General features: G+C 39.3%; 1 protein-coding gene across 1 annotated transcript in view; it reads left to right on the top strand.

The window, feature by feature from the left end:
- The first annotated feature begins 210 nt into the window (after window positions 1-210).
- The window catches only part of npffr1l2 (neuropeptide FF receptor 1 like 2), a 33,727-nt gene continuing 8,392 nt past the window's right edge, over window positions 211-25,545 (top strand). Inside the window, exon 1 of the mRNA XM_035910650.2 lies at window positions 211-553. Coding sequence (XP_035766543.1) covers window positions 211-553 — 343 coding nt within the window. The remainder of the gene's footprint in view (window positions 554-25,545) is intronic.

Consider the following 25,545-nt stretch of genomic DNA (forward strand, 5'->3'; position numbering starts at 1 on the left):
AATGGCATTCACTTTAAATTAACTGGTTTTAGTGATGCTTGCATCATTGGAGAAGATGAACCCCTGCCAATGTACTGTTGCAGCTGGTATTGAAAAGTTGTCATATGTCTGAACAAAGCCTGCAACACCTCTACTTCTCTTTGTTCTAACTTAAATTTTTCTCTGCTTGTTGCCATTTTATTTCCTCTGCAGTGTTGACTGATATCAAGGATGGATATTCTGGACATTGTGGACGAAGACGAGATGGCACTTGAGGGCTCAAACATTACATCCATTGTTTTAAACACCAGCCTAGATGGTGTATCCAATGTCACCAACATTACCTTTTCCCCTTACTATCAGCACTCTCTGTATGTGGCTGCCATCTACACCCTGGCTTACTCCTTCATCTTTCTGCTGTGTATGGTGGGTAACATCCTGGTGTGTCTCATCGTACTGGAAAACCGTCGTATGCGCACGGTCACCAACCTCTTCATCCTCAACCTGGCTATCAGTGACCTGCTGGTGGGGATCTTCTGCATCCCTACAACACTGGTGGACAACCTCATCACAGGTAATACTGAGCTTGTGACTAATGTACATGCGGTCGTATCATTGTTAATTTGGACCTGAGTGCAGATGTGCATTTCAATTCAGTGCAATGTACCATTTGGATGCATAGCATAATCTCAGAGTATTCCGATAAGCAAATGGGTCATTCCATTTTAAATCACAGGCCTTATTGTCGATCTTCTCAGATTTGCAAAAGAGTTTGAACATATAGCTAATACTTACTTACTTAGCACTTAGTTCCTCCTACGCCGGGCGGCGCATTGGGCAGTTAGTGATCTCCATCAATGTCGGTCAGCAGCGACTGCTTCAGCTTCGTCCCAGGCAATGTCGACAGTTCTCAGATCGTCCATGAATGTTCGACGCCATGTGGTCTTTGGTCGGCCTTGCTTTCGCTTGCCAGTGCGTGGACGCCATGTCATGGCAATCTTAGCTGGGCGATGAGGGGGTAGGCGTAAAATATGGCCCGCAAAGCGGAAGCGCCTTTCTGTAACAGCATCGGCTAATGGGTATAGCTAATACACATGAAGCTAAAATTTTAGCTTTATATGTTTACTTTTCAATGTGTTTTGAAAAATACTCAGCTGACCAACATTTCAGGCCTTTTTTCCCACAGAACAATGTCTGAGGCGATGTTTGAAAGTAATTTTCATTGGTCTTTCTTACAATCAAAATTCTATGATTTAGAGCAGATTAATTTTTAAAAAAATCTCGATGTTACTAGTGAAAATTTCTGAAAAGTATGTAGTTATACAGTGGTCCCTCGATTATCGCGGGAGTTACATTCTAAAAATAACCCGTAGGTGCCTTTGATGGTGCAAAATGTTTCATTGACATTGTTGGGTTTGTTGGGAAGAAAACAAACATACAGTACAGCACTTCAGAGTCACACTGCTAGCGATCAAAGATTTATGTAAATTTGAGAAGCTGAATGCATTCTGTACTGTACAGGAGAGACGGCATGAGATTGACTGACAATGGTCTACGGACAAAAGGACTCAGAACACAATGTGCTGTAAAAACAAAACAAAAAAAACAAAAAACATGCAAAATTGCACAAAAAAAATCAGTGAAACAGCGAGGCCATTATAGCGGTCCCTTGTCACAGCGAGGGACTGCTGTATTTGCAATTTTGTGAAATAATACTATACATCATTCAGAAATTGTCTTTAGTTGTCATCAAACACAAAAAAATGAGTACATGCATCAAGACGTTTACCCATCTGGAACAACCCTGACATCTTACAACACAATAATATGACAAACGTCCCAGATTAGGGTTGTTAAGGAATTAAATACTTGGAACGTATATTCAAAGTAATAGACTTTTATCCATTTGGCAGAAGAATATTAGAATATGAGATTAACAAGAATATATTTTTGGACTATCGATAGTCTAATAAAAGAGTTTAAAAAAAGGCATTTAAGCAAAATCAAGTCAAACTACAAACAGGTGTGGTGCAATTCCTTAATTTCAAACCCCCCACATTACTGTCTAAAAGATACAGGACACTCAAAAATAGATGAATCAATATCCCTTCTATTGTGAAATCTATCAGTCAGCTTAGACCACAACTTCTGGCCTCAGAAATGCTTAAAAACCTTTAAAATGACCAATCTACAATTAATTCAATACAGAATCCTGCATAAAGTCAGGTCAGTGGTTGTCCAGGATTGGTTTTGTGTCATCTAACACCTGCTCACATGGTCAAAGCAATTTGCCTACAATTACATCCACCCTCTTTGGTTCTGTCCACCTGTTCACAGGTTTTGGTGCCAGATATGTGAAGACTTATCGAAGAGTCTGAAATGTTCAGCCTCACCTTTCGTTTGCTTGTTAAGTGACCTAGATGATGTCACTGTGGAGATGAACACATGGTTCTCACTGCCTTATGCATTGCTAAGAAGACTGTGGTCATGAACAGGGAAAATAAAAATAATCTTGGCATTAACCAAAACAGAGACCTTTTGTTTATACATATTAATCTTGAGGCAGCCTCTGCCTCTGGGGGGGGCTGTGGCTTTTGATGACATGGCTCAGCTCAAGTTGGCTGACTGAACTTCTTTGCTGGCTTCTGTTTATATACACACACAAGTCTGCGACAAATAAAGTTTACCCCTAACTGTTTCAGAAAATCACAGAGTTTTCACATCTTCCACTTTCACCCAGTAGGAAGGGGACTGTGTGCCACAGGAAGTCTGAACAATTTGCTATATATAGTTAATCATTGGTCTAAATGGTAGATTCTGAAATAGAGAAGGCTTTCAGTAGCTGCAGTGCACGGCCCACTTTATAACAACTCCACATGAGAGCAATGGTCTGGAGATACAGGTGTCAGTGGCGAAGAGCTTAAACAGCTGTGCTGCTGTGATAACAGGATGCAGCAGTCAGAGAAGTCGCATCAAATCTCTCGTGCACTCTCTGGAAAAAGCAATGTTGTCCTTGAAAACCAGAAACCTGTAAACAATACTGTCATTTTTCTTAGTTCACTGAAGCAAAAACTTTACATGAAAATACCGTCACACTTTCTAATCCTTAATATCTCTTTTTTATTACCAAGAAATGTGGTGACATTTTACCTGATTTAAAAAAAAAAGGAAAAAAGAACAAACTGTGAAAACTTAATTTTCCTCACTCTGCTTACTTTAGAAAATATTCACAGAGGACACATAACAAGTAAGATTGAATAATTCATACAAGTGATGACAAAATATGACCTCCAATCACATTCCCTGGATGCCATGCTTACTTTTCTTAGTCCTCACACAAACAGACAGGACGTTCAGGTGTCAGCAATAATGATTTCACAGCATTACTGCAGGTGCTGGCATTCATCGACTTTAGTTAAGTTATGTTATCTTAATAAAAAGAAAGAGAGCCATAGGAAGCTGCATGAAGCCCATAATTATCCTCTTAATTCAGATAATTGCAAAAGATGCAAACTGCAGAATGTCATCAGCAGAGATGGGCAGTAACGCGTTACAAGTAATGCGTTACTGTAATCCGATTACTTTTTTCAAGTAACGAGTAAAGTAAGGGATTACTATTGCAAAAACGGTAATTAGATTACCGTTACTTTCCCGTAGGAACGCTGCGTTACTAAAACCGTGATTTTTTTGCGAGAATGTCTCATGACAGTGAGTAAGCGAGTGCGACGTTCGTGACAACAGCTGTGTGCAGATCAACAATGGATCATATATCGAGTGCGGGAGAGAGTATGAGCATGCAGCGTTTAAAGTGTGGAAGTACTGACCTTATTTTGAGTTTGATTCCATAAAAAGTGACAAAAACATTAGTGTCCGTTGTGCGTGGGAAGAAAACTTCTTTTTACAGCGAAAAAAACCCCCTAAAATTCCAAGCAAGCACCGAGTAGCTACGACGTAATGGGAAACTCACAGAGAAACTCGCGGATTCTTCCACTGACTGCTGCGGCACACCTACACCAGGGTAAACCTCCGCCTACCCTACTCCTGCTTTACAGGTGAAAATAGAGCAAAAGGTGCTGGAATGTGCAGAAAATAGGTTTAAATATTAAACAAATTTCTTCCAGTCAGAGAATGTTGCATAGAATTAAATTTTTGCGTGATGCATAAAGTTAAAAGGTTAAAACTAATAAAACAAGTTTTAAAAAGGGACTTTTCCATTTGATTACATTTTGTATGATGGATTATGCAGAAAAAGTAGAATTGGGCTTAAAGATCTATCTCTTTATCACCTATTCAGGTTGTAAATCGTGTTTTTAAAAAGTAACTAAGTAATTAATTACTTTTGAAAACAAGTAATCAATAAAGTAACGGGATTACCTTTTTGGGGAAGTAATCAGTAATTAATTACTGATTACTTTTTTCAAGTAACTTGACCAACACTGGTCATCAGTCATCATTACTGTGCCGAACCAAGCCTGTAACTGTGAGAGCTGACTGAGACGTATTTCATGCTTTGCACACTAACTGTATTAGCCAAAATCTAATTTTTTAGTCAACTGATATTATATTGCTTCTTAGTGCTAATACAAATCCACACACTGCATCCTCAGCATGATCAGGAAAAAACTGAACAGAGGGAACATGTTTTGTGTGTTTGATAAATCACAAAAACATCAAAGTTCTGTTCCTGATTTCAGAATACATAATCCAAAAACAACATTTCCAAAATCATATTAGTCATCTTTGTTGACTGACAGACACAAAGACATAAACCAATATAATAAATCAATGACTGCTGCACTCAAAGGCTGTTTCAAGGCAAAACAACAACACCCAGTTTCACAGCAAACAGTTTCCATCGTATCTTCAGTCAGCTGCAGCAGACATTCCCAGTCACCAACTCATCAGCCTGTTGCACAAAATTTCTATCCTCAAACTTTCACCGCTGATATTTACAGGATGTCTTTGATCGATATGTGAAATGGAAAAACTCATGCTGGATATCTATACTGATATGGGCTGGGTAATGTCTTAGGGATGAAGGGATGTCACGCTGTTTGATGGAAATGAAAGTTATCAACCTACAGAGGGCTGAATTCAGAGAAAGACAGAAAATCAGAGTGAAAAAATGAAACATTGGGCTTGTTCATGCTACTGAAATTTCACTCAGTAGTTTGTATGTGTCCTTGTATACATGCCTGAAAACGTTGGGGTATTATCATAATGAGACGACAGATGGTGTCAAAGAGGATCTGCTTGCATGTTTGAACCAGGGCATCACTGAGCTACTTGACGGCGCCAGATAGAGCGAAACTAAATGTCCAAGAGGTGCTCTGTTGGATTTATGTCAGGCAACATTCCAGTCCTGCCGATGTGTTAAGGACCTTCTAAAGCCTTGTCCAGGTCTCCAGGAGTAGCTGCCTGTCTCCTAGAATCTCCTCCAAGCACTTGAGACGGTGCTGGATCATTTGTGAGAAAAGGTTCAAGGACACTATTGAAAAACGTAAATAAGGGCAACTGAAAGTTGAATACATCATCTTTTTACATTTAGAAATTTAAATTGAAACTATTTTTCTGTCACTGGCCCCATTTGTCATTTGCACCACTACTGCGTGACTCTACGAATGACTGATGTCTAGCTAAATGAAACCAACGATTAAAAAGAAAAATCTCTTTCAGTTCACTTTCAATGCTCTTTTTCTTCCATGAAACCGACCGTGAACTACTACTGGTAAAGCTTTTCAGCCGGTTGACTTTTTTTACTTGACTAAAGAAATGTGTGTTTAATTTGATTTCCTCTTCCCCTCGATATGAGTCACACATCAATTATCATTTACTGCTCTCCCTGTAGTTGAAGGTCATGACTTTGGAGTCCATGAAGTGGAGCTTTAAGTGTCTGTCTGCTCTTGTAACATTTATAGGATGGCAGCCAAATTACGAACAACCGTGTCTATCATCAGGAAGTGTCCTTATTTCTTCTTTACACAATCAGAAAGGTTGTACTATCCGGAGTGTTGTCTCATCTTGGCTTTTCCAAATGGCTCCTCATAGATTGGCTTTTGGGTCGAAGCTATACTATGGGTATATGGATCTGTGGATATGTGGTATGGGATCTCCACTAAACTTTGTGGGGGGGAAAGTCACAGCAGTTAAAGGATATGCTATTTGGATCACTATCATTATATCCCCTGACTAAGTCATTGAAAACCCACTGAAAGGCATATTTAAATAACTCCTTATTGCTACCGTATTTTCCGCACTATAAGGCATGCTTAAAATCCTTTAGTTTTCTCAGAAATTGACAGTGCACCTTATAATTCGGTGCGCCTTATGTATGAATTCTGGTTGTGCTTACTGACCTCAACCTGTTTTTATGTGGTACACAGTGCTCAAAAATCGGTCAAAAAATGTTTAAGTACAACTTTGGTAAGCTACCAAGCCGCAACGCTTGATGGATTGTAGGAGCATTACGGCTACTGTTGTCGGGAGCCTCGCGGAGTGATCTGGGTCAAAAACTCAGGATGAACTTTTTTCCACTCGATAAAAGTTAGCGTGGTTAGAGACAAATGCAATCATATGGCAGGATGCTATAAACAGACCAAACTTCAGTCAGGAGAACAACTGAGATAATCCATCCACAATACGAGGTTGGTCATTAATATACTGCATTATATTTTGCAACACCACGGAACAGAAGTTTGATACCATCATGGGGAGGCTCGCGGCTCTTCAACGGGAGATTGAGAGACCAGAGTGTTAAAGAGCAGCTTGAAATTCTCTTGAGCTGCTTGCATAAAAGAAAAATCAACAAAATCAACATCATAATGCGGACACCACCATGGCGCCAGCTGCAGGCCCAAGGGCGGAGCTGAACAAACACTCCCTGATAATGACTGTGTCATGACTATTCTTCCCATCCCATGCAAGGCCACCTGGGTTGGCTGGAAGACTGTTTACTTAGCCTGGCAGGGCGAAGGACACTGTCTTAGTGTTCGCTTCGTATTACTCCTCACCCCCCACCCAATCCTGTGGCTTGTCATGTCTTTCACAAAGTTGTGCTGTGGACATTCATGTGCTTTTTTGTGCAGAGGAGTTTTTTTTGTTTCCTGTTCTCGTGCTGTCCTACCATGGAAGCACAGCATGAGTAGAGGTCTCTTTTTTCCTCTTGTACCTTCCCGTTGTTGTGTACATTTCAGTGTTTTTCTGTAACGCTACCGATCTCCGACTTGTAACCCCATGTAATGTCTGTGTTATGTGTGTAAGGTCGGGGGGGGGGGGGGGGGGGGTCCCATTTCACTGCAGGGCAACCTGCATGTGACGAATAAAGCTTTGATTGATTGAACAACAAGGGAATAGAGCAGCTGCGAGAGAATTCAACATTAATGAATCAATAGTACTTCTGAAGTGGGGGAAGCAAGAAGAATGAATTGAGTAAAGTTTGACTTATCTGACTGTTTTGTTTCGCTTAATGCGCCTTATAATCCGGTGCGCCTTATGGTCTGAAAAATACGGTACATTCAGCTAACTTTGATGTTATGTGATGTCCGTCTTTAATGTACTACCAAAATGTTGCAAGATATCCTATAAGATCAGCTGGTTTCCAATAACAAATGGCAGAGACTGGGATGGCTCAGGTGACTGTGGAGAGGATATAAAGCCATATTTTACATAGGTTTAGTGATAAAATGTATTTTGTTTTGCTTTATTGAAAGTTGGCTTGTTTTATTCTATAATATAAAATATTAATTGGAAATGATCTATTTTCTTGTTACCAGCAACATTGTTCACAATGTTAAAAGACACCAGAATGTCTGCCATGAACTTATCATCTTTCAATATTTTGCTTTTTTTTTTTTTCTTTGATGGCTCTTCCTGCTGTGCACCCGAGACCGTGGCCTACCCCTTATTTATCACTACCAATCCAGCATTACTAGCATAACTTTCCATCAGGAAGGAGGCAGAAGAAAGAGAAAACAAATGAATAGTTCAAAGGAAAAAATGCCCCAAATTGGAGAGATTCCAGTTTGCGCAGAGCTAATATTATCTCAGGAGGGCTTGGCACAATGTCCATGTCCTTTTACAGACATGGCAGATTCCTACAGGATTAATTCACAAACAATCTAAACAATTATTACAAATTCCTCAAAATCCCCAAACATTCAATTTTTAGTTCAGACAGAATGAGCCATATGGAGCAGAAGGAAGTGAAACATGAGGAAAGAGAGGTGATAGAAGAATACAGAAGGTGGCCACAAGTGATGATACTGGATGCAAAAGCCATGACTGGACTCCGCTGTGTTATTTTTGTTTCAAGCATCATATCCAGATCATTAAGTCCCAGCTGTTCAGGTTCCTCATGTAGGACCAGCTTGTCTTTACTTCACCCAGTCAAACAGAAAATGTGTTATCCTTTAAAGGTTACACATATCTAAAATCTGAGGTTCTCGGAAAATGAATTAGTACAAAGTACCAAAACCTTTACCCCAGGTGCGCATTTAAAAGCCAATGCTAATGAATCAAATACTAGACTGTGTCATTAGCATTAAAACATACAGTTTAACAGGATGAGAACATAAAATGACACCATCTAACAATACCACGAGGATCACTGTGGAAAAAGATTTGTACCATGGCAGACTGTAAGGCATTGGTAAATGATGGTGAAGGTTATGCACAGTTTATACTAGAGCTGTATGTGTTTGCCTCTGTGGCCCTAAATCTAATAAGGAGCCTATGGGTAGAAAGCAAGCATCAAACTCCAGCACCTAGAAATGAAATTAAGCTTAAGTTTTATAAGGAAGATCTATGGTCTCACATCTGTAGCGGACTCTTGAATCTAAGCTTCACATCACTTTTGCTTTCCAAGCTGTGAAGCTGTTTGTGTCACTAGTCTAGTCCAATCATTTTTCTCCAGGCCTCCTTCAGGCCAATAAGCATGCACGCCACATAGCTTAAATCTCACTGTGAACCTCTCATTTCCCTTTGCAGACACCTTCTGCTACCCCCCTCCTCCCCATCACCACCTTTTATCACTCAGGCTCCATCAACAGCATCTAGACTGTGGGGGGTCCTGCTCTATCACCCTATCACTGCTGAGATGGGCCATCAGAGTCTAACCACAAAATACCTCTAAAACCTCTAATCTAAAGTCTGTACATCAATAAATCATGTAAATCTCTTTCTAATGACCTCGCCTTATTGAAATGAAGCTATCAGCAAAGAGCCAAACCCAGCTATTCCAGCTGGTTTTAAAATTTATACAATTCCAATCAATAATAGACACATTTTTAAAATGCTCAGTGGGTAGTTGACCAAAACTGTACAGGATTTATTTTACTTTATTTTTGAAACACACGTGTTTGGATTTTGTTGAGGTTTAAAGTTCGAAGCTAGTTAGCTAGTAGCACTTTGATCGACATCTTTAGCTAGTAGCTATCTTCAAGAGTTAAGAGTCAGCTTTGTAACTATGTAGACTATCTGAGAAGTCCCATTTTGGGGAGTACTAATCATCAATTAGCAAGTATATGTCTATGTGTTTCAGCCAAACAGCTGAGTATAGTTAGCTAACCTAGCTTGCTAGGGTGGACCTTCTAACTTTTAATACCCAGCAGTTAGCATGAAGGAGAAGGATAGATATGGTGGGAAATCCAGATTTTGAATACCCACTGGTAAGTTATTATTAATAATTTCCCTTGAATTTCAAACTTTTATGATTTTATGCAAAATTCATATCTATTTCATTTATTAGATTGAGCAATGATAGGTTCCCTATGTCCCTAAACAATAAGAAAACTTGATGAAAAGCTCAGTGATAAAAAAAGAAGAAGTTTTTATTGTTCTCATTCACTTTTTGAACAAACTGAAAATGAGAGCACAGTTAAAAAGAAAAAAGGCTCATCTTTTATAGAATCTGTGGGTAACGATTCATTTTTCTAGGAAGTTCAAAATTATCTTAAAATAGGCTTATGTTTTTAAATTGTTAATTCAGAAAAAATACCTTAATATATAATTACATAACTAAAAAACAAGCCTATTGGTTTTTAGTGCTCTAGTGCTCAAGTCTCTTCTGTTCTGTCAGTGAAGGCTCTATGGGATCCAATTGAAAAACAAACAGGAGGCAGTAATTGTTAAAGTTGTGTGTACACATGCATGCGTGATGAACCATGGAGCAAAAGTAATATTAATTCAAGAATACATTGAGAGTAAATCTTGATGGTATTTTCAGTGCAATGTGCACAAAATAAAAACAAAAAGAACTCAGCTGTGTTTTGATGGAGCACTCTATGATGGCATTTCTCATTTTTCATTTTCAGAAAATATTTACTTTTATTTTGCTTTAACCAGAACTTCAGCCTGTGCCCGCCGGGCTTTCTCACACTCTTTTTTTGTGCACATTTGCACCTATCTTAAACTATTTATTTCTAACCATATAGTCTACATAAACATAAAATCCTAGCAGGTGAAATATCACATCATCACTTATATCTGCCTTAGAGCACTGTGCTTTATGCAGTCGCTGTAGATTCTGTTCCTATATCATGTAAAAAGGACTAATTAATTACATTGCATCATTTCCTGTAATGAAATATGTCTTCATTACTTCATAACTCACTGTTAACACAGTATTTCTATATTAAAGTAATATTAAAGTGATCATAGCAAGTCTTACAGGGTTTATGTTATACCTTCAAATGTATGGTTGCTACTTTTATGAGTACTGAATGTTGCTCTTTTATTCTGGAAATTTGTATAAAAGCTGCTTTTAATTACAAAAGAGTATAAAGCGTTAGATATCCTCCTTCATCTGTTGATTACTTGGTGAAAAGATTGTTTCACCTCAGTTGTGGTATTCACACATCTCAAGAGATGCTGTCTGGCTTAGCATCAGAAATTCACAAATCTGTGATGCCTGTGGCATAAACGTACATTCTGATGCACTCATTTCTATTCTTGTCCATTCTGGTCACTTCCAATGAAAACTTCGACATCACTAACTCTGCCACCTCAAGCTCGGCCTCCTCTCTTTTTGTCAGTGCCACTGTCTGCAAACCATACATCATAGCTCTTAGCCTAAACTGGAAATAAAATAGGGAGAATGAAATTTGTGATCAAAATTGGTCTATTCCTGACACATATCCAAAAGGATGTTTCACTAGTGATGAAATAAATGTTCTTGTTGTTTTTTCAGAGCCAATTTAGATGGCCGTGTAAGGACAGGAAGAAGTTTGTGGTTAATATTCAGTTTGTCCCTTTTATTGTTCAAGTTTGTTATGGTCTATATTAGGTCGTTATTGTGGCCTTCAGTTTTACTTCAGGGTGTCCTGTAGCTCCCTGCTATCTGTCCTCTAAAGAAATAACAAGTGACAGCGTTAATTAATGAAGGACATAGTTCACATGTTTTTCAGACACATTTTTTTCTGAGACTGGGGTGAAAATTAAGCCTCCCCCACCAAAGAATCCATGGTTACACAGACTTCCACAGATTCTCAAGGTTGTTATCATAATCATCTTCCACTGAGTCATTATATCTGAGTTGTTATAGCAACACTGCAACAACACAGATTATCCTGCACACCACAGTCCTCACACAGAAATAGTACACTGTAAAAATTGATATAAAAACCATGTAAAATCCCTACATAAATGTATAGTAAACCCCAAAAGAAAGTTTTTCTGTTTCAATCACAGTGAACTTTTGTAAACTATTAAACAGAATGTTTTTGTTATATTTACAACATCAATGTGTGATTATGATCAAATTTATTTGTTAAAACTACAAATATTGGGAACAAAAACAGTGAAATACTTTAATACTCAATACAAAACAATTATGTTAATTTGACATGCAAATATTGTAAAAACGATAGTTTTAGTCAGTTGTTTTTAAAAATACAGGAATTATATGTAAGTCACTTTACAAGTTTATACTGTAGGCCTGCAACGGACCTACCTTTAACATTCATGAAATTATGCAAATTCAGGTATATATGTCATTGTGAACCTGAGAGGTTACTTCTCTATTTATAGGCTATATAAAGATATACAATTATAATGACATTGTCGGTTTTTTAATCATTCAGGCTATTTGCAGCCTATTGTAGAGAAACCTATAAGAAATTATTATTATCAATAGCCTAAGTAACACTTCTGCTCAGTCATAATCCTTGTATTCTTTATGATTCTTTTAATTGTAATTTGATACTTAGACTAGACTACTGTTTTTGGGTTAGTTTAGCAATGTATCATATCACAGGCTAAACAACCCAAGAGTGCCTCCCATAAGATGTCTATGGTGCCTCCTCTCCACAGAGCTGTAGGCTACTGTAGGCTACTAGTGATGTGCGGATTGATACTAAAATATCAATTCCTCCGATACCAGTCATTTATGTTCTAGAATCAATTCTTACATTAAAATATCGATATTTTAGTAATTTAGGGTAAATTTGTAGTTTATAATTAACAGGAACACAGTGGAAGGAAACTATAACATTGTCTGCATTCGAAGGAACTACTTCCTCTTCCGCCTTTCATAGTCATGTGCGAAATACGGCTGTATAAATGTGTCGCAGCCCCTTGGTGTGCGCACTCACAACAATGGCTGAGCGTAAATGGAGTCATGTGCGGACGTATTTTACATCCACAAACAGCCGAGACGTGGTTTGCGATACATGTGGCAAAAAAGTGAGGTGTTGTGGCCACACCACTAACCTTGCCAAACACCTCAGAGTAAATCATATCACAGAATATGACGAGCTTATGCTGAGGTGAACTGAAAAGGAGAAGTGGACAGGTGCTGAAGAACAAGTAATCTGATGTCCTGTAATCATTATGATGCTATAATTTGAGATACAATAAAAGATACAATAAATAAAATAAGTTTTTGTACAAAGTCACGGTATCGGATCAGTAACGTCGATACCACCCTGAATTTTACTTGGTATTGGATCGGAAAGGAAATCAGTGGTATCGCACATCACTATAATAATAATAATAATAATAATACATTTTATTTAAAAATAGCACCTTTCAAAGCACCCAAGGACACTGTACAACAGATAAAAACACAAAAACTGAAAATATACACAATAATAAAAATAACAGATAAAAGTTAAGAGCATACAGTGGTTTAAACATAAGCAATTTTAAACAGATGAGTTTTGAGGGTGGACTTAAAAAGAGGGAATGAAGTAATGTTTCTGAGGTCAGGGGGTAAGGAATTCCAAAGTCGAGGGGCAGAGCAACTAAAAGCCCTGCCCCCCATTGTAATCAGGCGAGCGGAAGGAACGGAGAGAGAAAGAGAAGATGAAGATCTGAGGCACCGGGATGGGAAGTACATCTGTACTAAATCGGAGAGGTATGGTGGAGAGAGAGAATGAATAGCCTTAAATGTATAAAGGATTATTTTAAAATGAATGCGAAATTTAACCAGGAGCCAGTGAAGCTGCTTCAGGATTGGGGAGATGTGGTGGGTAGAGGAAGTCCTAGTAATAATACGGGCAGCAGAATTCTGGACACGTTGGAGCTTGTTGATGGATTTTTGTGTAAGGCCAAATAATAGTGAGTTACAGTAATCAATTCGAGAGATAACAAGATTATGGACGAGAATGGCAGTGGCATGAGGAGTGAGGAAAGGGCGGAGGAAAGATAATGTGCTATCAAGAACGACACCCAAGCTTTTCACACAGGGAGAGATAGGGACCAGCGAATTATTGATGGTGAGAGAGAAATTGTTAATTCTGGAGAGCAACCGTTTAGTGCCGACCAGGATAGGCTACTCTCTATCTCCGACCACGAGTGGCGTTAAAGCCTGAATATTGACTCTTTGTGGACTGGTAGCTTTTACTTTGTTAAATCCACAATGTGTACTTTGAAACTTTTTCTGGTCAAGGGTCAGCCACCTGCTTGTTTCGTGAAGATGTTCTTGCTTTGAAGGAATGTTCCACAGTTTTTTTTCGTTTGTCTTTTTACAGTGCTGTTACCGCAGTGTTTATAGGTTTGTTTCCCCACAGGTGGTTTTCCTGATGTTTTGGTATGGTAACTACACATGTGTTTCCTATGACCAGGGCCATGGTTGTGGTGACTGAAGAACGGAATGGTGATTACGGTAATTTTTGCACAATATGCCTTGACATGACGCGTCTGCCTTCACATGACGCGTCTAAAATATTCACCTGCTCTGCTGTTTTTGATCAGTTTGAGCCTGTGTGTCTTGATCAGGTGGAGGAAGTATGTTATGGCACAAAGACATCATCGTGTCCAAATGACATTATTCCAACACATTTTCTAAAAAAGATTTTTAAGGTTGTCAGTTCTGACATTTTAGCTATTTTTAATAGCAGCCTTAGCTCAGGTGTTGTGCCAGCCTGTTTTAAACATGCTGTTGTACAGCCTGTACTCAAAAAACCTAATCTTGACTCCTCCGTCCTCACTAACTTCAGGCCTATTTCAAAGCTCCCCTTCCTGTCAAAAATTTTGGAAAAGATTGTATTTGTTCAGCTGCAATCTTTTGTAAATGGACACAATGTTCTTGAGAGGTTTCAGTCTGGTTTTAAAACTCTTCATAGCACAGAAACTGTGCTTTTAAAAGTTCTTAATGATCTTTTATTAGCCACTGACTCAGGTGACTCAGCTGTGCTTCTGCTCTTAGATCTGACCGCTGCCTTCGATACCGTTGACCACAGCATCTTAATCACACGGTTGGAGCATTGTGGCGTAAAGGGCACCCCATTAGAGTGGTTCAGGTCATACCTGTCTGACAGGACCTTCTCTGTGAGCTTTGGCGATTTTATCTCTTCCTCAGCTCCCCTTACTTGTGGTGTTCCCCAGGGTTCTATACTGGGGCCAATATTGTTCTCCATTTATATGCTGCCTTTAGGTCAAATTTTTAGAAAATATAACATTTGTTTTCATTCATATGCCGATGATACTCAGATCTATCTTCAGCTGAAGGGAAATAGTTCTGCCTCACTAGATCCCTTACTTCAGTGTCTCGATGAAGTTAAATCCTGGATGGCCTCTAATTTCCTTAACTTCAATGAGAACAAAACCGAAGTGATAATTTTTGGACCAAGCAGCAATCTCAACACTTCTAATTTTAACCTGCACAGTCTTGAGCCTTTTGTCAAATCACATGCCAAAAATTTGGGGGTTATATTTGACAGCAATTTCACCTTTGAAAAACAAATTAGCTCAGTCGTACAGCGGTCTTTCTTCAAACTGAGGCTTTTATCTAAGGTGAGATCATTTTTATCTTTTAAAAACTTTGAACGAGCGATTCATGCTTTCATTATATCCCAGCTGGACTACTGTAACTCCTTATATGCTGGAATTAGCCAGACCTGCCTGGCAAGGCTGCAGTTGGTCCAGAATGCTGCAGCTCGTCTTCTGACACGTACTAAAAGATGCGAACACATTTCCCCGGTACTTGCCTCCCTTCATTGGCTCCCTGTCCGCTTCAGAATTAATTTTAAAATTTTATTGTTGACTTACAAAGCCCTGAATGGACAGGCTCCTGGGTATTTATCTGAACTCCTGCAGACTTATACCCCCCTTAGATCTCTTAGATCAAGTGATCTTTTGCTTTTAGCTGTACCAAGGTCGAGGCTGGTTCATAGAGGTGATCGAGCATTTGCAGCCGTAGCGCCCAAGCTGTGGAATAATTTACCCCTACACATCAGACAGGCTCCCACTGTCAATCTTTTTAAATCTTATCTTAAAACGCATTTTTATTTACTGGCTTTTAATACAGCATGAGAGTTATTTGTTAATTCATATTTGGTGTTTGCTTTTAATACTCTAAGTTGTTTTATTATGTATGTTGTATTCTTGTACAGTTATTTTATTATGTATGTTGTATTCTTGGACAGCACTTTGGTCAACGCTCTTGTTGTAATTAAATGTGCTATATAAATAATTAAACTATTAAACTATTAAACTATAATATGTCATTTTTGACAAGTCTTAACAGGTTACTATGTAACTTTTTCTGGTAGAGGGTCTGTCACATGCTTGTTTCATGAAGATAGTTCTTGCTTTGCGGGAATGTTCCACAGTTTTATAGCATTTTGATTGAATTGTGTGATTGTTGTGCTCCTTGCATGTTGTGTAAATTGAAAAAAATGCATCCAATTGTTGTCAATTGTTTTATTGATGATGGCTGCAAAACAAATTTCCCAAAAGTGATATTTTCCTCACTAGTCTTTTCTCAGGATGTATTTTTGCATGTTTAGGTGGAGGCATAGCAGTAAGAAGTTTGCAGGTTTATGATTTATACTTTTACATTAAAACATAAAAATACAGCATAGTAATAGATTTGATGTATAATATACAGAGCAGCTCCATTTAAAATGCACATTTTCGCAGTTGTTTTACCAGTTCAAATTAGTTTTTTGTTTGATATTTCCCTGTTAATTTTACAATTTATGGATCCACAATAAGCAATTATTACATGTAAAAAATACAGGAAATATTCTATGAATATACAATTGTTGTGTGAAATTAACTTCTTTTTTTTGTAGATTTAACAGTTGTGAGTTTCATTCACTGTAAATCAGTTTACATATTTTGTATGTAAAGCTATCTACTGTGCTGCTATATTTTTTTACAGGAAGTCCCTGCCAGTATTTTCCTGTAAAAACAGCACTTTTTTTTTACATTGTATATAGACCTGTGCTTCAGTTTGATGACCACTACCAAGGTTAAAAGCCCTGCCTTAGAAATATATTACTGTGTCATTGGACCATGTGAAATCTGGCTGGAAATTTAGCGCTAGGTGGTTTAATGTGGCAATTCTCTCAGATTTATGTCCAGATCAAAAGTTTAAGACCACTCATATTTTGCACGGTTGGATCTTAACAAGGTTCCAAGTAGAGCTTCAACATGCAACAAGAAGAAATGTGAGTGAGACAAAATGTTTTTTGAGCATGCAACAGAAATCTAAGTTTCAAACATGAACTCGGTAATGAGAAGCTCTACCACTATTACTGATAACTTCAAAAAATTGTTGCGGCATGTCTAATGCAAGTTTTTCCATGAGGTGAGTGGGAACATTTCTCCAAGTGGTGAAGATGGCTGCACGACAGGCATCTACTGTCTGCAACTGTTTGTACATTTTTGTAAACTTCCCTTGCCATCCATCTCCAAAGGTTCTCAGTTGGATTTAGATCACCGGAACACGCAGGATGGTCCAAAAGAGTCCTGCAGGCATTGTGTACTGTAGTGTTGTCCTGTTGAAAAACCCAGTCGTTAACACACAGACGAGGGCCCTCAGTCAAGAGGGAAGCTCTCAACATAGCCAGCGGCCATTTGATGCCCCTGCACCTCCTGAAGCTCCATTGTTCCACTGAAGGACAAAGCACCCCAGACCATTATGGCGCCCCCTCTACTGTGGCGCGTAGAAAAAATCTCAGGTGGACTCTGCTTATTATGCCACTGACATTGGAAACTATCAGGACCATCAAGGCTAAATTTTTCCTCATCAGAGATTAAATTTTTCTTACACCTTTCAATGTCCCATGTTTGGCACTGTCTTGCAAAGTCCAAACGGTCAGTTCTGTGGTGTTCAAGGAAACTAGGTCTTGAAGAGGTTTTTTGTTTTTGAAGCCCTTCAGTCTCAGGTGCTGCCTGATGGTTATGGGGCTGCAGTCGGCACCAGTAACAGCCTTAATTTGTCTTGATGGACAGCTATATGGATTCTCCGGCTCAGTGGGTCTTTCACTTGACTTTTTTTGTTCCATAACTCTCAGGATCATTTAAGAAATTCCAAACAACTGTCTGCGTCCCACCTCAGCAGCAATGGCGGGCTGCCAGATGCAGTTCAACAACCCGACCATGTTCAAAAAGGGAAAGGTTTTTTTTGCCTTTGCCATCAGAACGTCATGACAGTGTGACTACCTGACAGAAAATGACAATGAATCCACATTTTTGCACAGATTTGACATTTTAAAGCATGTGTTCCTGAACTTTTGATCACCTGTAAAAAAAAGTTTCAGTTTAAGTGTGGTTTTCCATAAATTGCATGTTCAAAAAATGTTTTGTCTCATTCCCATTTCACCTTGTTGCATGTTGAAGGTCTGCCTGGGACCTTGTTAAGATCCAAACATGCAAAATATGTATTTTTTTTTTTTTTTAGCAGTTTTTCAACTGGTCTTAAAAATTTGACTGGGACTGTATAAAATGGTCTGATGTAATCAATTCAAAAAAATAAATCTGGTGCAATAAATCTGCAGTAATCCTATAATTAAGAAGACTACACTAATTTATGCTTTAAATTCTATTCTGCAGTTTCTCTCTCCAGGATTTGTAACATTCCTATAGAAAATAAAATATGTCGTTTGCTCTACAGTATTGGGAGCAGATAGACATAAAGAGAACGACTCTGAGTTGTCCTCATCATTTTAAATCACAGCATGTAGACAACTTCTGCCACAACATCAGCAGTCAGCTGACTGACTTCAAACCAAGTACTTTGTGTATTGCAATATGGGGGAGGACTGGCTTCAACAAATAACATAAGCAGTAATAAAAAAAGCACTTTGCTAGAACAGAAATGATTCTGCCTGGACAGACATCAGAATTCACATGTGGACGGGGTCACTTGCAGTTTTGTTGCTTTATTACTGCACTGGTTTTGCAAGATAGGACTGCTGTGAAAAGGCCTGCTTGTTTAATGAGTGGATCTGTTATTACTTTCAGTATCAGCACACAGCACATCATAGAGTCCTCTGCATGCAGGCCCACTCTGTTTTTGCCCTTGAAAACGAGCTTTAACATTTTTCTTTGCCTAATATGCGTATGGTATTGTGATGTAAATGGCTATAGAAATCAATAATACAGTAACCGGTAGTTATCTTGAAGAACAACTGTATTTTTAAAATGCACATCATTCTACAGGGTGGGCCATTTATATGGATACACCGTAATAAAATGGGAATGGTTGGTGATATTAAAGTCCTGTTTATGGGACATTGGTATATGTGAGGGGGCAAACTTCTCAAGATGGGTGGTGACCATGGTGGCCAATTAGAAGTCGGCGATGTTGGATACAACTTTTGTTTTTTCAATAGGAAGAGGGCCATGTGACACATCAAACTTATTGGTAATGTCACAAGAAAAACAATGGTTTGCTTGGTTTCAACGTAACTTTATTCTTTATTTCCTTTCACAATGAAAGGAACAAAAGCCTACAATGACGTGGACCATGGAGACAAATACGCCCGAAATACAGGGGTTGACACGCAGACGAACCAGCAACTAACAGAGGGAAACGCAAGGCTTAAATACACAGAGGGATAACGAGGGAATGAGTCACAGAAGGGGAACACAGCTGGGAGTAATCAGATATGACAAGACCAAGGGGAAGAAAAACTCAATACATTGACATAGGACACAGACTTTCAAAGTAAAACAGGAAGCATAACACCTTGACTAGGTGAGACAGCAACCATGGAACATAGAAACTTAAAGACTAGAAAAGATAAACAATGACAAAATCAAAGTTCAATAGTAATACAGAAACAGAAACACTGGTCAAAGACCCAGGACCGTTACAGAAGCAATATTTTAATCAAAACAGAGCACAGAAAACTTATCAAATGTTTTAACCTAGACATCTTCCTGTTTCATGAAGAATATTAGCACTTGAAATTTGATAGCAGCAGCACATATCATAAAAGTAGAGCCACTGTTCTTCTTTTAACAGTCTGCAAACATCTGGGAACTTAGGAGACCAGTTGTAAGATTTTTCTGAAAGAAATGATCTCTCATTTCTGCCTGATAGAGGATTCTAGCTGTTCTATATTTTTCATGAAGCTCCAAATGTTTTTTTGAACATTTATGACATGGGTTTGCACGTAGACACAGAGCATCTCATGGCATTACTCACGTGTAGTCAAATACAATTAAAATAAATATCAGGTAATTACAGGAAATTATTTAGCCCATATAGTATTTGATTACTGTGCTCTCTGCAGGTAGTTTAGCGGTCTGTGCACATGAGCAGCAGAGGAGAGGATAATTGATGGAAATGGAAGGTGCACCGTATTATTGCTTACCTAAAGGCTTGATTTAATTATTGAAATGGCATGCTGTGGTAGAGGTTTTTGTACCTTGTTTGAGTCTGGTAGAGGGGAAGTCTGGTATTAATTAGTGCACGCTGAAAGAATGAACTCAGCTTAAAGTGTTGAAAGTCTTTATTCTTTGCTGAAAGCTCTTTGAAAACCACCTCCTATAAACTATACTTATATACATCCAAGTATTATATATTTACTGACAGGTGGAGTACACCCTGGACAGATTGCCAGTTCATCACAGGCCTTAGACAGAGAGAGTGGCAACTGTTTAATTCATATCAACCAACAGGAGCTCCATTAAAGCTGACATGCATGCCTTTGGACTGTGAGAGAACGCTCGAGTACCCAAAAAGAGCCTGTACAGTCACAGGGAGAACATACAAATCTACCCAGAAAGGACCCGTCAACTTTCAACAGAGTCTTCTTGCTGTGAGGTGACAGTTCCAGAGGCACACTGTGACACTTTGTAACATTAACTAACAAACTATCTCCCATCTGCTGCCAGTGGAGCCTGCAACATCGTCTGAAGTGATACTCTGGTCCCCGAGGCAGAAACTAAGAAACTAAGAATCTTTAATACTGGATGGCACTAATGATAATTTCACAATGGAGTATGACTTCAGATCTAACTATACATATTTATATACAGCATTTCCACATCGCCATCGGTGAATTAGCTACATTACAGATATTGTATTAGAATTGTCAGGAATAAGTTTGAACTCACACTTTTTCGCCTTTGATCATACAGCCTAAATCTTTACACTTTTAACACACCCTAAGACTGGCGAACCATTTCGATTTCATTTATCATTATAGCTGTATAGGTACTACTTTTCTTTATAGATATAATCTCTCCAGCGTGTCCTGGGTCTGACCCGGGCCTCCTCCCAATGGGACATGCCCGGAACACCTCACCCAGGAGGCGTCCAGGAGGCATCCTTGTCAGATGCCCGAACCACGTCAGCTGGCTCCTTTCGATGTGGAGGAGCAGCGGCTCTACTCTGAGCCCCTCCCAGATGGCCGAACTTCTCACCCTATCTCTAAGGGAGAGGCCAACCACCCTTCGGAGGAAGCTCATTTCCGCCGCTTGTATCCGCGATCTCGTTCTTTCGGTCACTACCCACAGCTCGTGGCCATAAGTGAGGGTAGGGACGTAGATCGACCGGTAAATTGAGAGCTTCATTTATCACTCAGCTCCCTCTTCACCACGACGGACTGGTGCAGCGTCCGCATCACTGCAGCCGCAGCACCAATCTGTCTGTCGATCTCCAGCTCCCTTCTCCCATCACTCGCGAACAAGACCCCGAGATACTTGAACTCCTCCACTTGGGGCAGGACCTCATCCCCGACCCGGAGTGGGCACTCCACCCTTTTCCAGCTGAGAACCATGGCCTCAGATTTGGAGGTGCTGATCCTCATTCCCGCTGCTTCACACTCGGCTGCGAACCGTTCCAGTGCGAGCTCAAGGCCTTCACCTGATGAAGCCAACAGAACCACATCATCCGCGAAAAGCAGAGATGAGATTCTGAGGCCATCGAAGCGAAAGCCCTCCACCACTTGGCTGCACCTAGAAATCCTGTCCATAAAAATTATGAACAGAATTGGTGACAAAGGGCAGCCCTGGCGGAGCCCATCACCCACCGGGAACGAGTCCGACTTATTGCCGGCAATGCGAACCAAGCTCTTGCAACGGTTGTATAGGGATCGAATGGCCCGTAGCAATGGGCCAGACACCCCATACTCCCGCAGCACCTCCCACAGGACACCCCGAGGGACACGGTCGAATGCCTTCTCCAAGTCCACAAAACACATGTAGACTGGTTGGGCAAACTCCCACGCACCCTCAAGTATCCTTGAGAGGATAAAGAGCTGGTCCAGTGTTCTGGGACCAGGACAAAAACCACATTGTTCCTCCTGTATCCGAGGTTTGACTAGCGGACGAACTCTCCTTTCCAGCACCCTGGCAAAGACTTTCCCAGGGAGGCTGAGGAGTGTGATCCCCATGTAGTTGGAACACACCCTCCGGTCCCCCTTCTTAAAGATGGGGACCACCACCCCGGTCTGCCAGTCCAGGGGTACTGCCCCTGATCTCCACGCAACATTGTAGAGGCGTGTCAACCAGGACAGCCCTACAATGTCCAGAGCCTTCAGGAACTCGGGGCGGTCCTCATCAACACCAGGGGCTCTGCCACCAAGGAGTTGTTTAACTGCCTCAGTGACCTCGCCTCCGGAAATTGGTGGGTCATTCCCCTCATCCACCAAGAGCACCTGGCTGCAGCCACTGGGGAGCGCCATGTTGCGACCTCCACACTAACCGGAAACACGTGACCTCCACACTAACCGTAAACAAATAACTTCAAAATAAATTTGGTTCTAAGTGTTTTTTAACACTCTGGGTTTATTAAAAAAAATCACCATCCCTTCAGCTTGTTCGTGGCCAAAAGTGTCCATGTGTTATGTATTTGTTTCTTTGCTACATTTACTGCATAAAGGTTTTTTCATAAATATAAACTAGTCATTACTAGTACAATGCACTTGTTTGAAGACAACCTCAAAACTCACCATTTCATATATCAGCAGTGCTACTGGAAATTATTGTACAGTAGTCCCTCACAATAACGCGGTTCACCTTTCGCGGACTGTTTCAATTATTTATTTATTTATTTATTTTTACAATACATTGTGTTGTGTGTTGTGATTGCTGTAGACCATTGTCAATCAACCTAGTACAGTGTCTCCTGTACAGCAGCGGTCAGGGCCACGGACCAGTACCGGTCCGTTGAGTTGGTTTCCCTGGGTCTTTTCCCGTGTTGTGGTCGTGTGTCTTATTTTGAAAGAACTATTTACGTGTTACCATAGCGAAAAATTTATTTTTCATATGCTTATATGAAAAATAAATTTATTTATTTATTTTTCATATAAGCATCGGGGACAAGGCTGTCTTGCAATTGTTGAGGTCACTAGTGTGCGCCCTTTCTTCCAGGATCACTCTTCATTTGTAGGTTTTAGTGGACTCCTACTACTGTGACGTGGTTTTCATGGGACAAACATTGTATTCCAAGATCTGGGAGATTGTAGAAATGAGCAGTAATGCCCTTCTTGCCATCTTTCCAGAAAAATAAGTGATCTGGAAGCTGTTTGGCTTACTTACAGCAGCAGCACTTTCTGCACCTGCATAAAGGTGCACATTTACTAACAGTATGTGCTGCAGCTTTGAACCTTTTATTAATATATATTTTGTTAATATTTTGGCTATGGTGTCTTGTTATGAAATATATAGAAGAGTAAAAGTGTTAGCATGTGGTCAAAGCTAAGTTTGACTGGGAAACTCAAAGCTCAATAGTCTGTATCAACAAAAACTCACTGCAGCCTGTGTAATATTTGATGCGTCATAATTGATTCCAGTCTATCTTGCAAATACATATTTGCGTTGCAATGTCATGCACAAACACACACAACTATTAGATCCTTAAGATCAAACCTGTGTCATTCTTTTGGTCCACTGCAGTGTCAAAAAACAAACAAACAAGTGAAGTGGCCACAAATGGCCAGGATAGAGCCCAGAGGGTTAATTCATAAAATGTATAAAAATATTATTGATTACAGGATAATACATTACTGTTAATAGCAACTGTAAGCTTTTTACTTACTGAAGTTACAAGTATAAACAATGCTGTTACATTTACACAAAACATTTTTCCTATAAGTATGGACATAAAACAAGTGAACAACATTTTATAATAAGCTTAATTGGAATTCTGTACACTGCAAAAAAACAAAACAAAAAAAAAACACAACAACAAATAAAAAACACAAACAAACAGCCAGTGCCTTCATCTGTCCATTAAGTGTCAAACATCGCATTGATCCGTAGTCTCTGCTCGTCAGCACATTTAAAAAGAGCTCCATGTCCTCTGCAAACTGAAAAACAAAGAGGAAAAAGTCCCTCTACACAAAAACACTGCAGATGACAGGCCAGGCAAACATCTATTGACTTGTTTGAATGCCTCCTCATTATGTGAGCCTTGAAGTTTTTTTTTAAGAAGACTAAGACCACAGTGAGGGAATTTAATTTTCATGGACTTTCCACAAGCCGCAGTTTCATTTAGCACAGGCGGTAGAGCACATGAATGTTCTACCAAAAATTCAGAAAATGGTTTAGATGCTGGAGACAAGACATCGAGAGGGAGATGGGGCTCCACGGAGAGTTCAGTGGGGAGCAGTCCTGAATGCTGACATGACAGTAATTGCCTTGCCATATCCCCACGCTGTGTGATTTTTATGTTACAGACAGGGCAGTGAAAGTGCACCGGCATATCATTTTGTCTGTAAGAGAGAAAAAAAAAAGAAAAACAACAACAATATGTAATTTAAATGCAATTGTATAGAATGCAGTCAGTTTATCTAACAATCAGATTGTACATATTAATAAAAATGTCCAAGCCATCCTCAATAATGAAAGCAAAATGGTGTGGATCACAAGAGCTGTCAAGAAATGTGGTGAACAAGAAAAAAAATATTTATTGAAAACACTTTTTTCTCTTGCTGATGAATGCACTGAACTGTACAGTGTGAAAAGCAATTTTTAATTCAACAAAGAGACTGCAGAAGTGCTGAAAAGAAGTGCATATTTATAACTATGATGTATATTTGATACCAACATATCTTTGAAAGGCAAAGCATTTTTAATGTGTTCATTTATATGCTGCTCAATCTTTGCCGTGATAGTAGGGCTGAGAGTGGGGCACAGAGCAGTGAAAGGGTCTTCTGCAACACGTGGTGCATTCCTGCAATTCTGGCTTGGTGGCAGAATTCCAAATTGATATGTGCATCTAAAGCAGATAAAGACCATATACACATTTAAGTTCAGGTTTTAGCAGAAATAACACGTTACAGTTAGCATGTAAGAGATTTGGGGAGAAAATTCTTTACAAAAACCTAATTTACAAGACACTTTTATTTGTGACATACGTATCTATTGACATATGACAGACAATTTAACAAAGGCTAACTAAAATCTGGGCAATAAAAAAGCAGAACAGAATGGAATAGAGAATATTAGTATTTATAAATATATAAATCTCTTTGTGACAAACTTTACAATGTTGATGCAGGGGGAATGAGAGACATGAAGACATGAATAAAGCGCAATATGCAGTAAATGGAATGTGCATTGATGTCAGACAGTGAAAAGCAGTGAAGTGAATTTGTTCAATAACAAGCAAAAATCAAATACGTTTGAAAGGGACCACTAAATGCTAACCAGAGGTGTCAAAAGTACACACATTCCTTACTAAAGTTTAGATACCTCGGGGGTATGACAGTTGCCAATGTAATCAGTGTAAGCAAAGTAGATGATTCCTAGAATTATATAATTCTTAACGGCGAATTTATACACGGATGACTCTGTACACACCTTTACGATCAATTTGCAAGGTTAATGATCCATGCAGGAACGAGACAAAAAAAAAAGAAAGAAAAAAGAACGTCTTTCCGC

Source organism: Neolamprologus brichardi, chromosome 12 (assembly GCF_056152115.1).
Source record: "Neolamprologus brichardi isolate AB-2024 chromosome 12, ASM5615211v1, whole genome shotgun sequence".
Classification (NCBI taxonomy): domain Eukaryota; kingdom Metazoa; phylum Chordata; class Actinopteri; order Cichliformes; family Cichlidae; genus Neolamprologus; species Neolamprologus brichardi.